General features: G+C 37.0%; 1 protein-coding gene across 1 annotated transcript; it reads right to left on the minus strand.

Annotated features, from left to right (window-relative positions):
* Positions 1-11,140: 11,140 nt before the first annotated feature.
* LOC113756389 (protein FAR1-RELATED SEQUENCE 5-like) lies at positions 11,141-15,514 on the minus strand. The gene is made up of 6 exons (XM_027300072.1): positions 13,397-15,514; positions 13,193-13,273; positions 12,954-13,025; positions 11,522-11,629; positions 11,340-11,408; positions 11,141-11,212 (listed from the first exon to the last, which is right to left on the minus strand). The coding sequence occupies exons 1-6, from the start codon at positions 15,512-15,514 to the stop codon at positions 11,141-11,143; spliced, it is 2,520 nt and encodes an 839-aa protein (XP_027155873.1).
* Positions 15,515-18,117: the final 2,603 nt, after the last annotated feature.

Below are 18,117 nucleotides of genomic sequence, written 5' to 3' on the forward strand. Positions count from 1 at the left end.
GCCGGTGGTACTGCCGATGACATTGTGACGTCAATCAGATCAATAGATGAGACTGAACCAACAAATCGGCAAGCAATAGGGCAGAAGACGGTTGAAAAAGAGCAAAGTGGGAGAACTAGTGATGGAAAGGAGGCAAAAAATGATGGCATCACAGGTGATGGAAAGGATATTTCATTCAGTGGAAACAAGGCAAATGATACCCCACCAATTGGCCAACCTGATTCGCGAGACGTTGAAGTACATACTGACCATATAACAAGCATTTCTGACCGCATTACGGATGAAGCCACACAACATATGCAGCATGATTGCTCAACAGGTCCCATACAAATTGAGCATCCTTTGGATGGGCCAAACACACCGAGAAGGTTGCGGTCTTATAGTCGCAAAAGGAAAGGTTAGTAAACTTGGTGGCTGTCAAGAATTTGATATACGAATTTCCATGAATTTATTGTATTATGTTCTGTCGACTGTAAACCCTGATACCGTTGAAGCTGAATTATTGCGTAATGCATTTTAGTTTTGCATATCAATTGAAGAGTACTTGGCTGATCGGTTAATCGGTTAAACTTTACTGCCCTGCTGCTGACTTATTAATTTTTTGTATAACACGCATACCTAAGCATTATTCTGTCAGTGTGAACTAATTATTGAATTATGTTTTCTGATGTATTGATATCTTCAGCAGCTGTTGAAGATGAGAATGAGGGGAGACCAACTCGGGCAACGAAGAAAAGCAGCATGCTACGGTCAGCCGAGTACCTTCTGCCTTCACACGTAACAGTCAGCACGTACGATAAAAGGATCGCTGCATTCGCGTGGGAGGTAGATCAGAATCCCAAGTAAGGTTCCAATGTGTTTATAATACGATTATAAGGTTATGCTACAGCCACTTAAGAATTTATAGTTGCCACTATTTGTTAAGTGCATCTCTCCAGTCCATTCCTAATGAATTCATGCATGTTTTGAGGTTAACTCAATGTCCCTCTTCTTCGATTTAATTATTTGTTAGTCACCAAGTTAAGACTAGCAAAATGTACTTCCTGTTAGGTGTTAGTTACTTGATTATTTGTACATGTGGAATGGAGATTAGATATAGAATACTCAAATGTTACTTTTGAGAATGTTAGACGGATTCTTGAACCCATAATCACGAAAAAATAGCAAAGTCGTGAGTGGGTTTGAGTCGTTTTAGCCACGAGGATGTAAGAAATAGGACCTGAAGTTATGATAAGGAGGGTGTGTAAGACTTTTTCTGAAATTTTTTGAATTCGTAAAGGAGGAGAGTGAGACTGTCAAAAGCTGAATAGGGGTATCTGAAATTATCCCTTTTATAAATAGTCAGTCATTTCTTGCATGTTGCCTTTGAATTTTTATGCTCTCCCAGTTAGAATTAAAGTTGGTTTGCAGTGGCATCACTTCTTCTTAGAAGACGGTTGTAAAATTTCTCCCAAATTACGTATCTTTTACTACTTGATTATAATGAAGAAGTAGCAGAAGGTAGTAAAATTTCTCCATCCTAGGGGATGCATGGTTTATTAGTGCTACTATTTGTTGGCTGAAACTGAGTGTAACAACTTGATAAAGCATTTACATTTTTGTAACTCATGGTTGATAAGAACTGGCAAATTTAAATAGCGCCTCCTTTTGTCTCGCGTAATGGCAGGGAGACTCTCATTCAAATGTTTCAACTTTCTCTCACACGAGATGACCTCAGGACTCTTTGTGATGGCATGCATGTCTCGACTCGGGTTAGGCATATTTGACACATACGACAAATAATACATTGTGTTGGTTTGGTAAGGTAAAGTGATAGGTTTTTGAAATGGCAGTAACTAAATCAATTCTGTCACTGTGTTGTGAATAAACAGGTCATCGACATGTTTGCCCGGCATATCAACTGGGGCGGGGCGACTAGCACAACCAGTAGAGTCAAACGCTATATTGTCGAGCCTATAGCAGTTGTAAGCATTAAATTTGTTGTTGGCTAATGGCAAGTTATTCATTAAACTATTATGAAAATTTCGCACAAATGCATGTTATAATCTTATACTAATTCTGAAAATCACCGTTAACACTTATATTCCCTTGTACTGATTATTAACAGGATGGCATCCTGAATCTTCGAAAATTCGATGCACAGTCGGATGACATCCTAACTGCTAAGCTTATAAAGTTGTTCAAGATCCGCGGCCCGGATAATTCGGCTAATCCTTCCAAGTGTCAGTTGGTATGGACAATTATGTCTTATCGTAACTATTGCTGAATTTGTATTTATTGGCAAATTATTAGTAAACATGAAAATTATGGTAGTTTACCATTGAAATGGTTTTTGCTCTGCATCAGATTCTTGTCCCTGTCTGCGTAGATAGTTACTGGTTCGTGTACTCCTTCCATGTCACGCATCACGTAGTCCATCTGCTAGACCCTGACCCACAACAAGCAAAAAGCAAAGATATTACAGTTCTAAAGCGCTTGGTATGATTGTTTATGGGAATTGTTCATTGATTTTTATCATATGTTGAGTTACTTGACCGTGTTTCGTGCAGCAACGTGGCCTCGGACTGATAATGGCAGCTAAATTTGGGATGAAAATAGACTTTGCAAGTTTCAAACTCAAAGTTGCTGATGTCCCTCATCAATCACCCGATAGCTGGTATAATATCGGATCTTCCATGTCCTTTTTCCCGATAGCTTATCACTGCAATGGTGTACTACCATCACTTTACTATATTATCCTTATTCCTGAGAAGATTCATGTTGATCTGACCAGGTTCGATAGTGGAGTTTTCACGATGACCTTTCTTGAACACTGGAGTGGAAGATTGGCTATGCGAATTACAAAGGTGTGGTCACATTTTGTAACTATCTTTGTACGTACTTGTGGCAATAAAATGGTTAATAAATTGGACTTAATCGTGGTGCTGATTATCAGAGGTGAAATTGTGGCAGGAAAATATTACGAAGTATCGAATGCTGTACACCGCGCGGCTTTGTAGTTCGGAGCATAATACAAAGTTTGTAGACACTATTTCCGCCATGCTTGGGAGTAAATAGTAAATGGTTGCAAGAGCATCTTCAACAGGGATGTAATTTGTTGTTTCTGCTATGCATAATAGCAAAGGATATTTTTTGAAACAGTTACTGATTTTGTTTTTCTGGACACATTAGCGCCAATATTTGCACCTACTTGTAATTTAAGTTAGGTTTTGAGTTGTCACTAGAATATTGTCAGTAATAACATTAGCCGAACATTAATTGTTTTAAATCTGTCTGTGACTTTTTGCTAACTACTTGTAATACCGGCACTACGAAGATTATGGACAATGAAGAGTAGTGGCAAAATTCATGACTTATTAGAAACACGTTATGACACTGATAGTGCCATTGCTCATTCTTATCGCCTTCACGCTTTGTACGCAAGGATTATTAATTGACATGGATTGGTATATATATGCTTTCGTAGTTGAAAGTGTGTTACATAGAGCACGTAAAAAGTTACACATACTGTTGTTGTATAAGACATCTTGAATCTTGCGCAAGTTTATAACTTTCACCTGATCGCACTTTATATTAGTCAGACTGGTAATAAATTGCATCAAATATTAGAGATACTAGTTTTGGCCATTTTCAACAGCGCGTAACTTTGGTTGCACACGGCGTAACTTTGTTTGCACCACGTGTAACTTTAGTACAAAATTTTGGTTCATACACTGACCAAGGCCATAGAGTGTTACACATCTGACTCTTGGCCAAGAACTTGTAATACCGACCACAGGCATTAAAGTTTGGAGGTTTTATTATCTGTATCCATTTATTGTCAGTAACTACCACACTTGCTCAAAAGGATGACTTCTTTGAACAAGGTGTAAAGCCACGTCAAGTACTTGTGCATCAAATATTAAATATGGGGTCAAGATGATAAAGTGTGTGATGAAATAATATACAGGTAAGGCATAAAGCATGAAAAAATTCTTGTTTTTAACAAATACTGCATGAAAAAACTTTATACACATATAAACGGTATACGGAAGGTCGGAACCCTCAACCAGCGCACATGACCTGCTGAGTTTTTGTTAAGTTCCTTTCATGATAAAAGCTGCAATTTTCTGTAACTGTTTAGTAACTCGCCGTAACACTCATCAAACGTCTCGATAATATCTCCTGTACGCCTTGTACTCAAAGTGGGTGTGAAATCAAATGAACATGATTCCCAAGAAAGGATGTTACTCTATAGATTTCAATCCCTACTTCCTGGCATGCCTATTTCATGGATTTAAGGGCCAAGATTTGCCCTCAAAATTTTGTGCGGCTGAGATTACACCATGTAACTCGATTTCCGCGCCAAGTGTGGGGCCCATCACTATCTGTTCGGAAAATACATCCTGTGAAAACAAAGTTACACGATGTACAAATAAAGTTACGCACAGTTGATAATGACCACAATTGCCAGGGACGGTTGCACCTGCACCTATTTCATAGGTGCAGTAATGCAAAATTTGCCTACATACACAGGAAAGGTTCCAAGTGCAATCGTTGCTGAAGGTGTGTGCATTTTGTATACTCCATAACTCTGTTTGCATATGGTGTAACTCCCGTTCGACAACGTGTAATAGTCTCGTACAAAATTAGAAGGGTTCCAGACATATTGTTAAAAAATGTGGTATAAGATGATATCTAAACTGGACTAATTTTGTTTGGCCGAATATTAACCATGAACAGCTCGCAAACGTGTCGTTTGATGTCTGAGATGTTTTTGTGTTAGATCCAAGTCAACATGTTACTTATTTCATACTTGCTAATTTCTGAGAAGCATCTTTGCTAGTTTATATCGTCGACAAAAATATATTTTTCACCCCTAATGTTTAAGGTGTTAATCAATTTCATCCCTAAAGTTTCATGCACAACACATTTTATCCTTGTAATTTTATAATTTTGATTAATTTCATCCTTCAAGTTCATAAAAACACATTCCATCCTCATAATGTCCTAAATTTGGCTTCATATGGACAATTGGTAGATTGTCAATCAATTTGAATGGGATAGCGTCACTTAATCACAACATGGCCATTAGGAAAAAAATGGATTAACTAAAACCTCAAAAATCTTTTCTTTATTCACTTTCTCATTTTAGTACAAAAAAGACTAAGAAATTTTTAGCCACCATTACTTTCTTCTTAATCACAATGAGGTACACGAAAATGTGAGAAAAATATTAATACAAAAGAATGAATGGTTTAGATTGTCATTTATTTGCAAGATTTTGTTTTGTTGTATCATATACATGTTTTTCAATCATCTATTTATCTTTCAATCTATTTATTTAGTCTCAAATATATCATATCACCATTTAAAGGAAAAAAATAGATATAGTCTCGTATCAAAAAAACACTTGTTGTTATTTCTATAATTTAATCAATAATTGAATTAAGTATTAATAATACAATTATGAATGGGACATGTGATGATATTATGTCTAAAATGGTTAACAATCCTTTAATTGGTAGTAATTATAAAATTATGAAGATGAAATGTGTTATACATAAATTTTAGGGACAAAATTGTTCATAATTACAAAATTATGAGGATGAAATGTGTTTTGTGTGAAAATTTAGTGACGAAATTAGTGAACACCTTAAACGTTGGGGATGAAAAATGTATTTTTTCCTATATCGTCTCTTCCCACACACCTAAATCTGAAGCTTTGTGACTTATCCCGTTCAACACACATTACCTTTACATCATCCCTTATTACAAACATCAATTCCTAACATCTGCTCCAAGGGAGGTTTACATCTTTCTAATGTCTTCATCTAGCAATACTGGAGGCGGATCTACTGACCTAAGGTACCAATATCGCTACTGTAGTTGTGGAAGAAGGGCAGCCCTGAAGATCGTCGAGTCACAGAAACCAACGAAGGGGTTGCTGTACTTCGTGTGTGAAACAAAAGCATGTACTTTCTTTGCTTGGTGCCGTCCAATAGGGAGGGATGACGAACAAATTCAGACTAACTACTGTCCCACCTCACCTAATCGACAGGCTATAAGCAGAGAAAGCTCCTTCGACAGTCCCGGAAGAGTGTTCCATGATTCAACCTCGTTCTCGCACCATATGCACGGCATCGAACACGATATTCGACAAATGAAAACCTTCATGAGGATTTCGGTAGCGGTCGCCCTTCTGTTGCTACTAATAGCAATTTTTCGCTGACTCTGTGGTATAAGATTGGACCCGTATTCGCGAGCGGTTTGGCGGATAGTTTTACATTACCTGTATGGTATTAACGCAAAGTAGGTGCTTCTAACAACTGTTGGCTTCTCATTTTGTCAGTTGATGAGCAAGCTGTAGTAAACCATAGATGCCGTGTACTAATTCAATAATTTATCTTACATAACCTTGCAAGTTGTCGTGAAAAATAATGCAACTGTGTATGGACATAGTGAAATTTAACTTCAACGATGTGTAACCCTGTATCCACGTGACCCACGATGTAGGCGTACAGGTTATTTCACGATAAACGCTGTAAAATTTGTGTTATTGTCTGTAACTGATTACCCACGCGACGTAACACTTATCAACAGTGGCGGTACTACAAATTTCACGCTTTGTACCTAAATATTCTGAATTGGCATAGTTTAGGCGCAGCAGGTGTTGTAGCTGTGCAAGTGGTAACCAAACAAGGTTTTATACCTAAAAATAATATTATTGTTGATCTCGTCGAGTCACAGGGTCAATGTTGATAATGCACCACCCCTCTCAAAATGATAACACCGTAAAAGTCAATTTTTTTACTATATAACATAAAAAGAAATAATACACTATTATTCCGGTTGAGGAGGTACGAATCGCACACAGAGATAGTAAATTTAGGTCATAAACTTTGCAAGGCCATAGAGTGTTACACATCTGACTTGGGCCAAAAAAATGTTGTCGAAGATTTGTAACTGACCTGTAGACTGTAACTGTGTATGCACGTAGTGAAATGTAAGGTCACTGATATGTAACCCTGTATGCACGTGACCGTTAATGTTGGTGTACAGGTCATTCCATGATAAAAGCTGTCAAATTTATTTTATTGTCCAAAATGAATCATGACATAGTTCACCAGCTGCATGTGACTCTACAGTTAAATCTGTCGTGACGAAATTGTTGGTCTGAAATACATTGGCCCTTGATGTTTTAGGACATTGTGAGGGTCATGCGGACTATTAAAGGGCGCGGTTGTAGTTTTATATCCCACAACAACAAAAGTTTGTTCATCCCCTTTCATTATCGTTTACACTTTCCATTGTAATCAACTTCACACAACCCATTTCATACTACTGAAGGGTGGCAATGAACCCGAATATAAAATTTATTATTAGTTGTCTTCCACCCCTCTCAAAGTTGGTGTACAGGACCAGAACAAGAAGACAGCTGCAAAATTTATTTTATTGTCTGAATTGATTTGAAATAGTTCACTAGCAGCATGTGACCCATCATGATGCTTCCATATTTGAGAGGGGTGGAAGTCCTGTAAACGATTAGAAACAGCACGTAACACGTATATTCACTGTCGGTACTACAAATCTGACGCTTTGTATGTAACGAAACTTATCTGATATGGTTCAAGCACTGCATGTGAGTGTACATTCTCTTCTCCCGTGATATACTAGTTGGCTTCATATGCAAAAATGTCGATCTCACTATTTTAATGAGTTTCATCGAGAAGGCCTCGCAAGTGCAATGTTTTGGGGTTCGAAACGATCATTGTAACTATTCTCAATAGACACTTAATAAAGTGTCTAAGAAATTTAATGTGTCAGTGGGAGGAATTATCGTTTATGTCAAGGGCAATAGCACAAACAAAAGAATATAAAAGTTTCATCGAATATTAACTAGTTGTATTATCACTAGTTGTAATATCAGGGAATATCTAGTTGGAATATTATTCAGTTTTAAATAGAGCAAACGAAAAGCTGCTGATTGCAAATTCATTAGTTATAATAAATTGTAACATACACCTAACTGGTTGTAACGCAATCCGTACATAGTGAAACGTACAGGTCACTGATGTGTAACTGTTTATCCACATGACCCTTAATATTGGTGTATAGGTCATTTCATGAGCCAGCTGTCCTATTAATTTGTTTTATTGTGTGAACAGATTTGACACAATTCAATTAATTGCATCGAACTCTACAGCTTCCACTGCCACGACAAAATTGTTTGGTCTGGAATGCGTTGTCCAGTGATATTTTACTACATTGTCAGGGTCCTGCGGACTATAAAAGGGCGCGGTGGCAGTTGTATATCCCTCAACAACAAACATTTTTTCGTCCACCTTTCATTACTACACAAACATTTTTCATTTTCAATAACTTCACACTTCCTATTTCATTCTACTGAAGGGTGGCAATGAACCCGTGCACGAAATTTATTATTAGTATTTTTCAACCCTCCTCTAACCTCAATTGCAGTGTCATCAATAGAGGGTTCACACAGAAATCAAGCTCTTGGGTGCCAAATAGCAGCCAGTAGGTTGCATGATGTTCGAGAAGATCTCGCTAATTTAATGAGATGTTCGAGAAGGCCTCGCTACATCAATTATTTTGGGGTTCGAATCGACCATCTCTATGTTCTCAATGGACACTTACTAAAGTGTCTAAGAAATTATATGTGTTAGAGGGCCGGACTTATTGTTTGTGCCAAGCGCAATTGCGCAAACGAGAGAAGAGGAAAAGTTCATCGGATATTAACTAGTTGTAGTATCACTAGCTGTAATATCAGTAGTTCTAACTAGATGCACAGAAAAACTGCCGTTTGCATATTCATTAGTTGTAATACCAATTGTAACATATACATAATTGGTTGTAACTCGACATGTACATGGAGTAATCAAAATTTGTTGCATTTTAAATAATAGTTACCCTACTTTCAAATTACTTGTCCCAACGAAGTATCATGTTCTTCTGCGAAACTGGTACTTATTATGTGGTCATGTGGAACCAAGCCAAGCCGCCAATTGTAAGTTCATTTCTGTACTGAAAGAGTAATACCTATTGAAGTGCCTGTAATACTATCTGTAATACTTATCGTTAATACAATTGTAAACAAATTGTCTAAATTTTAACATATAGGCAAATGACAAGGTGCCTGTACAAGAACATCAATAAGCGGTAACAGCTTATTAACGTCCTGTAATTTACGTAAATACTGGTGGTAACTTATTGTTACACTTGAAAAGTAAGGTGACTTCGAATAATTGGGTATTCACCTGACCCAAATTGTTGTTGGAGTACAGGTCATGATCGAATCAAATTAAACAATTATTTCATCCACACACTATACATTTGACTAAACGTTGAGTCTATCGTCTCGTTAATAGGTGGTTGCCATGCCTTCATCTACTCACCCATGAGTACTATCCCGTGGAGAACAACATGAAATGACATAGCAAGCAGTTGGTCGTGTTGTCAGAAGAAACCATTTACTATGCATGGTCTTAAATAGGTGCTCTGTTAAAATTTCTACCTCTTTTTTTCTCCCACCTAATTCTTTATCAGTAGATCCTTCCTTTCATCCAACCAAAAAGCAGTAGGTATTAGCGTAGTCATGCAATCCACAAACGAAGGGTCTCATACAAGCTCACCATCAAATGTTCGGCAAAAAAGACGGAAAGTATCATTGGATCCAACGAATGCCATAAGCAAGTATGAAACACCAGATGGGAGGATTTTATATGGTACCAAACGCGAGTTCAGGAACGCTCCACTTAACACCAACAATTCTCTGGGACTAGCTGGTCACATTTTTAAAAATACCGTCAGCGATCATCTACCGTCTGGCCATTTCGTTATTGACCATGAACCCATATGGGAGCCAGTTCGTGAGCGAAGAATGGAATTAGAGGTATTTTGTCGCTGGCATGGCATCCGAATCCCCAGAACAAGGTCAGCGGATCTTGTTATAGAACCACAAGCCAATGATGCAAGTGTATTACACAGACTACAGCGAGAAGTTATGCAGATGGAACGTAGGCTTCACAGGTTCCACGAGATCCAGGCCGTAAAAAGACATGGTATGGTTCAACACATTTTAGCAGATCCCATGCTTATATCGGACCCGGACCTATCTGACTTTACTGAATCAAGCGACGATGACTTTCAAAGGTACATACCCCACTGTTTAATGCATGACGGCGTTCCCAGGTGTTGTATGGGATATAACTGATAACAAGGGATGTAGTCCAATGTTCATCGGGGTAGCGATAAAACTATACTCATTATAATCTCTACTCAAACAAATTGCTTAACATATTTGGATATTAATCATGCCTGTTAAACAGTCGTAACTAGTTGTAACGTAACAGTAACATATCCCTTACTGGTTGTAACCCATTTTGTACTGTTCGTTCTTCCTTTTTGTGACATTGTAAACTTTCATTTTAACGTTACAAATTAATTCTCCAAGGAATCATTTTCTTATGCGCACCTATTACCAACATTTCGTAGTTGACCTGGTTTGACCATAATTCAATTAACCTAAAAACTTGTAATACCAATTGATGTGTCTGTGATACATCATGTCAATGGGGCGCTAAATTCGTCAATCGATACAAAACAAATGGCCTAAATGATAATGTTTTAATAAAAATAGCCCAATAATAATTCGAATTTAGCATCGTAACAAAATCAAGACAATTTATACTTTAGACTGTGTTATCTTATACATCGTACCTTTGCCGGTGCGATCTATGCCAATAATTATGGCCATTAAGGTATGCAATTGAATGTAGTAGAATGGTATACATATCACGCCAGCCATTCAACTGTTATGGTCGATTTAGTGAAAAATATCCGATCACAAAAAACACGTTCAATTCTATTGTAAAATTGTTACTTCAATTTTCTACCAACTTTATAATTTCCTAACAATGTTATATAACCCAATACAAACTATTGATGATTACTACCACTAGATGTGATTACAATTGTAATCCACTTGTCTAAATTTGAAAAGAGTGAAATATCAATGCTGCCTGTACAACCTCGTCAATAAGTTGTAACACCCTACTAACTGCTTGTAACACGTACATATGCAGTATTCCTAAGTTGGGATAACCACTCTAATGTCTCGTTCGCAAAATATAGTTACACATCATTCATCAATCTCATTCTCGGGGGCGGCGACGTCAGCGCGAAGTTGCAATCCCTGGGTGTTATTTCTTCCCTGAAATGCGTAACGATGGTAAATCAGCAATATTATTAATGAACCATACGATTAATGATATACGATATCCAAGTCTCCAATTAACAACAGTACACAAATATGTGCTGTAACGATAAAAGTTTATCACCTGGGGTGAAGGTGCAAATACATGATATGCATCAACATCACAGTGTGTTAAAAGTGCTGCACGCTCCTCCTACATTACATAGTATAAGTAATCGACTGTCAACAAATCATTACCAATCCCTATATTGCTCACTTAAAAAGTTAAATTGGACTAGACATTATAATAAAAATGATATATCAGACCATTAAGACATCTCTTACAGAGTTATACTTGGAAAAAATAGAAAATCTGGGATGCATCCATTCTGTAGGGACACTTCTAGGAGGCCCCTGATTAGCCAAACGGTGACCCTTCGAATAATACAAAATAATATGTTATTAAAGCGAGCATACGTTAACTACATAATTTGCATGATTTGACAGCTTTCAGGTGCCCACCATTACAATACTATAAAAAAAGGGTTAATATCAGAAATCTCCCTTGAGATTTCTTCTAATCACACCTAGAATCCTTCATATTTTCGAAATCACATTTAGCACCCCTGGAATGACAACTTTGGTATCATTGTCCGCCGAGTCATTATTTTTGTTCCACTGTTACCCGCAATGGTGAACTCTATTTATGTAGACTTAATTTCGGAAACCTCCCTTGAGGTTTTCCCTAAATTATGTAAAATTATTATGTAATTATGTAATATTTTTTGTACAAAGTGTAATTCTAATTGAACTATGTGTAAAATTTATCAACACAAATACGATTATTACATATTGGACTCATATGTACACTAACAACTTATCAGACTTCTATTGTAACGATGTACAAGAAATTTACATAAAATTACAAAATGTTCAAAAAATGTTACACGATTTAGGGATGGTTGATCTAACAATTGTTCCTATCCCACTCCCTAATATTAAATAGCTATAGAGTTTCCAGTGATGTTGACTTTTGGCAATGGGCATAGTGCCATTGTCAAAATTGCAATTTCTAAGTGAATAATAACATAATCTAAAAGATGTTTAAAGATGATGGGAATTCATGAGTATATAGCATTAGCAATCCATTTTTACTTGATAATAGGGCATTGCAGTATTAATAACTTACAAACTCCATTCGATTAGGATGCACAAAAAGCTATTTATACGATTCCATTTTCATAAAAATGGAAGAGCAAGTTTATTTACAACTACAATCACATATTGAAACTATTGCTGCCATTATTAGAATCCATAGTCACATTTTTTTTATCACCGTTCAGATCAATGTAACATTTTTTAAACAATGTGTAACTTTATGTGAATTATTTGTAAAACTTAATAACAGAAACACAATCTATTATAAAGATGTACAACAAGCTTACATAAAATTACAAAATGTTCAAAACATGTTACACTGCTTAAGAACGATTTTGTAGTGTTACAAAAGTTGGAGGGATGTGAGTTACATAAATAGAGTTCACAAGGAGGGTAAAAGTGGAACAAAAATAATGAGGGGCTGATAATGATACCAAAGTTGTCATTTCAGGGGTGCTAAGTGTGATTTCGAAAACATGAGGGGTTCTAGGTGTGATTAGAAGAAACCTCAAGGGAGGTTTCTGATACTAACCCTAAAAAAAAGGTAGCTCTACTACACGAATAAGAAGGTCTTTATTTTAACTACTAAATATATACATACCGTTTCACTTTCATCGATATTCGGAGCAATAGCGTTTGGAGGGCCATTCACTGTCTGGCTCATTGAATGCGTCTACGAGTTTCGTATGGACCAAATCATTGTATAAGACAGTCAAAATAGGTATATCAGGAGGGATGACAGCCGTAACAACATTATCACACAATGTAAGATCAATGTAACTATTGATGCTGTTAGAAACATCCAAATAAAAGCAACGGTCATGTCCGTTTTATACTAACCGAAACAGAGTCAGTAGATGAACGACATCCCATAAACATGTATTCCTCAATTGAAACCGATGTCGGCTCCGATTCTGAGGCCTACAGTATTGACACGGCAATAATATTATTTCATCATGAATGATACCTAAACTTTAGTTAATAGCATAACGATAACTTAGTTTTAGCATAAATGTTCCCCGAGTACCAAAATTTGATCCATACCGTAGTCTGTGTAGTCCTTGATAATCTAGATTTTCTTTTTACTCTGTCAAATTTATCGATCCAACTTCGCATCACTCTACTTTTCTTCCCACCACCTCGTTTTTTAATGCCTCTTGCGACTACTGCCTCCCCCATTTCATTCACAATTTCAATTTTATCCCGTTCCTCCATATTCAGATTTTTTTGATTTTGCAAAGGTTGTTCTTCACTTTCTGAGAGGAGGAGCTCAACTCTCTTTGCCAAATCGGATATGACAGTGATTGCTACTTTGCTGGTGTCCTCCGACATTGCTGCTCGAGTTGCGACCTTAATCATGGCTGGAGCGAGCTCCCGATAACGAGTTGAAATCATTATTTTAGGATCAGCCACAACTTCCCGTCTTCGCCGATCAAAACAGTCTCCAGCCCGAGCTCTTTTTGTCCATCGCCTCTTAATGTATTCAGGAGGAATTATTTTTATGCCCACAGTATCAAACACCTTCAACGCGTGCCCACATAAAATGCCTTCATTCTCGTATTTTTTGCAACTACAACGTACACTTAGATCATTCCGATTGAATACCACTATTCTTTCAGGTCCTCCATCATACCTCATGACCGCAAACTCCACAATCATCGCTGCATCTTGCTGTCTCAATATAACCATAGCTGTTGACTCGCCATATTCATTTTGGAATGCAACAAATACGGTTGGTGAATACGTCTCTGATGCATGCACGAGCATAGGTGTTTGCCTTAACCCGACCATGGGGAGCTTTTGCCTCATTTCATATTCTGCGATCAGTTCATTATGTCTCTTTTCATCAACCACCCGATTGAAATGTCTAAAGAACTGCACAAGGTCATGATCCAGTTTCAAATGATTTTTAATTGCTGCATTTAGGCTTTCGCTGAGTTGGGTGCTTCGCATTCCAGCGGTCCATCTTTCTTTCATCATGCACCTTGCCCATTTATCACGAATTCTATACAATCCGGAGAGCCATTCATTATTTTCAAGATCGTGTTTCTTCACCATCGCCTCCCACACCCTATTGAATTGTTCCACTTCTTCAAACTCATACATGCATGCACCAAACATGTATGGAAGATCACTATTTTCCTTGTAGTGATTGCCAAGATGTTTCATAAAATTACGCCTTATGTGAAACGTACATAGACCGTGAAATGTTTCAGGCATAACAACTGAAAGAGCGGCTGCCATAGCATGATCTTGGTCGGTTAGTATGGTACTTGGACGCTTTCCGCACATTGCTTCTAGAAATGTACCAAACACCCATTTGAAAGAATCTATAGTCTCATCATACATAAGGGCAGCACCGAATATCACAATTTGCCTATGTTGGTTAAAACCCACAAACACTCCAAGTGGCCGGTATTCTTTATTTGTTTTGTAGGTTGTATCGAATGTGACTACGTCTCCAAAAAATTTGTAGTCAATTAACATTCCTGCATCAGCCCAAAAGATATTCGTTATCTGCTCTTCACAGTCCAACTGTACGGCATGAAAAAATGATGGATTCTCGAGTGTTTGCTCTTGAAAATAATTCAGCATGCTACCTGCTTCTCCATATTTCAAACTCCTTTCCCGTCGAGTACGAAGATATCGTTTCAGGTCTTCCCGAGTATATCCCACATTTCCCATCCCACCTGCCTCCTTTCCCATAAGTTCATGACTCTGTTTCAATGAAAGCCCAGCGTCCTCGCTTATTTCAGCTTGGAATCCTTGAGCCTCGCTCACTTTTCTTTGTGATGGCATCATGTGCGCACATTGAACAATGTGCAACTCATGGTTATGCTCTAAGACAATGTCATGCACACGGTACTTCATTGTTCCTCTAAACAACACGATAACCATTTTAGCTCCACACCCTGTTTTCGTCGGCGCTCGTGTCCTCTTTGGCATCACATCACCTTCGTACTTGCGCTTTACACCTTCCTTGCAGCAACTATATCTCCTAGACGTGGTCACGCCGTCTTTGTCTTTATTCAGATAGTCTTTACGTACACTAAAACCCATTTTAAAGGCATATTTGTTGTAAAACTGGTACGCATCCTCTTCGCTGTTGAACTCCATTCCTAATTCAGGGGTCCCATCTTCTGCCAATTTGCTGCAATCCATTACTTCTGATCCTGTCAATTATGCATCAAACACCCTAATTTGTAACACTTCATGAACAGTATGTACATAAACGACAACATATATGTATATTACCATTCATATTGTGTTATGAATCATACATTACTCATATACCAAATTCTATTATTACGCTATCAATATGATTAATGATTCACATCACCTTACTTTTACTCTAAGACAATCTGTGTACAAATACAACTCCATGTACACTAACTTATACGGATTGTAATGTATTGGTCACACGATGTAAGTCTATTTTAACTGTATGTACATCCACGCTGGTGATTATATTTTGATTCTAAATTCTTTAGCTCACTGGACCTTATGTCATTCGTTAATGACAACCGCATAAAATAGACTAAATAGTCTTTGTCTTTATTTAAATAGTCTTTGCGTACACTAAATCCCATTTTAAAGGCATATTTGTTGTAAAACTTGTACGCATCCTCTTCCATGTTGAACTCCATTCCTAACTCATGAGTCCCATCTTCTGCCAATTTCTCTACAATTCATTACTTCTGCTCCTACCAATTATGCATCCAACACCATAATTTACAATAGTTCATGAATAGTATGTATGTAAACGACAACATAAGTGTGTATTACCGTTTACAATATGTTATGTTACACACATTACTCGTAAACCAAATTCTATTAATACTCCCATTGATATGATTAATGATTCACATCACTTTACTTTTACTCTAGTACAATGGCATTATCTATGTACAAATATAACTCCATGTATACTAAGTTATACGGACTGTAATGTATTTTTCACTCCATGTAAGTCTATTTTAACTATATGTACATCCACTCTGGTGATTATATTTAGGTTCTAGGTACTTTGTTTCATTGGACGTTATGTAATTCGTTACTGACAATCGCCTAAGCCAATTCCTGTGCATTTTCTACTATTTCTACATTTTCAGGGCCAAACAAGCATTTTTTACTCATTCTAATACATTTCTTACATCATGTAATTTACTTACAAAACTAGGTACATCTATTTATTATTCACATATATCTTTTCCTCTGCTTTTCCTAGGTCAAACCCCAGACCTCCATTTTATACACACTGCATACTCAACAGAGGGGCAAACTAAGATTGCGTGATGACCATGGACCAATACTAGTGGATGCACAAAGATTGTAATAGGGTGGTTATAACCTGTAACTTATCTACAACAGCATGTACATTCATTCACTTGTTAAATAGTTCATCACTGCAAAACTGCACGCTCACACACACACATACAGTACACATTGACTATTGTTCTATTATCTTCATATTATGTCTTTACTGAATCTAACATTCAGAAAAGTTGCTGGTATAAGATTCACAAAGTTGTTGATATGGTTGAATCACGTTACCTTGGCCCGTTGAGAGCTTTTTGTTTCACCGAATGCCCTTATGCACAGTTGCTTCTGCTATTAAGTTGCACAAAAAATGGTGGGCAACGTCAGATAATGAATTTCCTCTTTAATTCGCTTCTACCTTGCCGACTGTCTTCCCCGCATTGCTCATACAATTTCTGAAGAGATCGTTGGCCTTCTTTTACAGCATTCTAACTGTTTGCCTTCTTCCTTCTTCTTCTGATGCCATAACCCAACTCTCTCCACCTAATTTCACGTCAGCCAAGCAACAATGACATACCCAGCTTGCTTTCTTCTCTCGATTTTGTTTTGTGCGGCTAATTCAAATTTTCAACTTCATTTTCAAAATTTCAAATCTTCCGTTTAGAGGAAACGGAGTCCGTCAATCTTATTTTTTTTCTTTCGTCAAACGGTGACGTTTTTTTCCTTCAACACAACCAGTTGACGTGGCTTATTTTGCTCCATTCCTTTCTTTCTGTGAGGGGACCGTTCAGGAGCGGTCCTTCTGAGGACCGCTCCTGCCCCGTATCCCAATCGTGGCTGCTTCTGAACGTGATGATTTTTTTCGTTTTCATTACTGCTTAGTTTGCTTTCCCGAGAAAAAAATGGGTCATCATCTTTCATTTATTCCTAGTGAGACGCATACCAAAAAAGTTTCGTGCAAGATTACTTCATCTTAAATGTCAGAGATTCATTATGTTTCGTGCAAGATTCTTAAAGATTAATTATGTTGAAAATGTAAAACTTCAAGAGTTTGTACTTCCAAAGGTGAATAATGGGTCTCAATATTTATAATGGTAACCAATAATTAAGGAGAATTACAATTTTGGTCCTCCACGTTTAGTTTAGCTTGTGTATCATATTGATTCTCAATGTTTCGGCCAAAACAAATCTAATTCCCAAAGTTCTTGATTTTAAATAGATTTAGGAGAACTAATGAATATGAAACAATGACTAAGGGTCAATAATATCAAATTGCCACTAGTCAACAACTTTGACTTTGCACTTTTGATCCCAAATGTTTTGATTTGAATCGTTATAATTTTGTAATTTTTAAATAGTGATATTAAGAGTTCTAACATGAATTAAGATGAAATTAGAATGAAATAGTATTAAATGGATAATAATAATTCTAATTAAACTTTTTTTTTTCTAACGACAATTTACTGTTGATCGTTGGTTATTATTCCATCTCCATTAATTGTTTC

This window comes from Coffea eugenioides, unplaced genomic scaffold (assembly GCF_003713205.1).
Source record: "Coffea eugenioides isolate CCC68of unplaced genomic scaffold, Ceug_1.0 ScVebR1_2251;HRSCAF=3242, whole genome shotgun sequence".
NCBI classification, from domain to species: Eukaryota; Viridiplantae; Streptophyta; class Magnoliopsida; order Gentianales; family Rubiaceae; genus Coffea; species Coffea eugenioides.

Bases quoted from the DNA above. Each gene is read 5' to 3' on its own strand.
- LOC113756389 (XM_027300072.1), bottom strand. From the start codon at position 15,514: ATGGATTGCAGCAAATTGGCAGAAGATGGGACCCCTGAATTAGGAATG. The intron at 13,274-13,396 runs GTATGGATCAAA...TCAATACTGTAG, and splicing joins CAAGGACTACACAGACTACG to GCCTCAGAATCGGAGCCGAC. The intron at 11,630-12,953 runs GTATGTATATAT...TATTATTCGAAG, and splicing joins ATATCGATGAAAGTGAAACG to GGTCACCGTTTGGCTAATCA.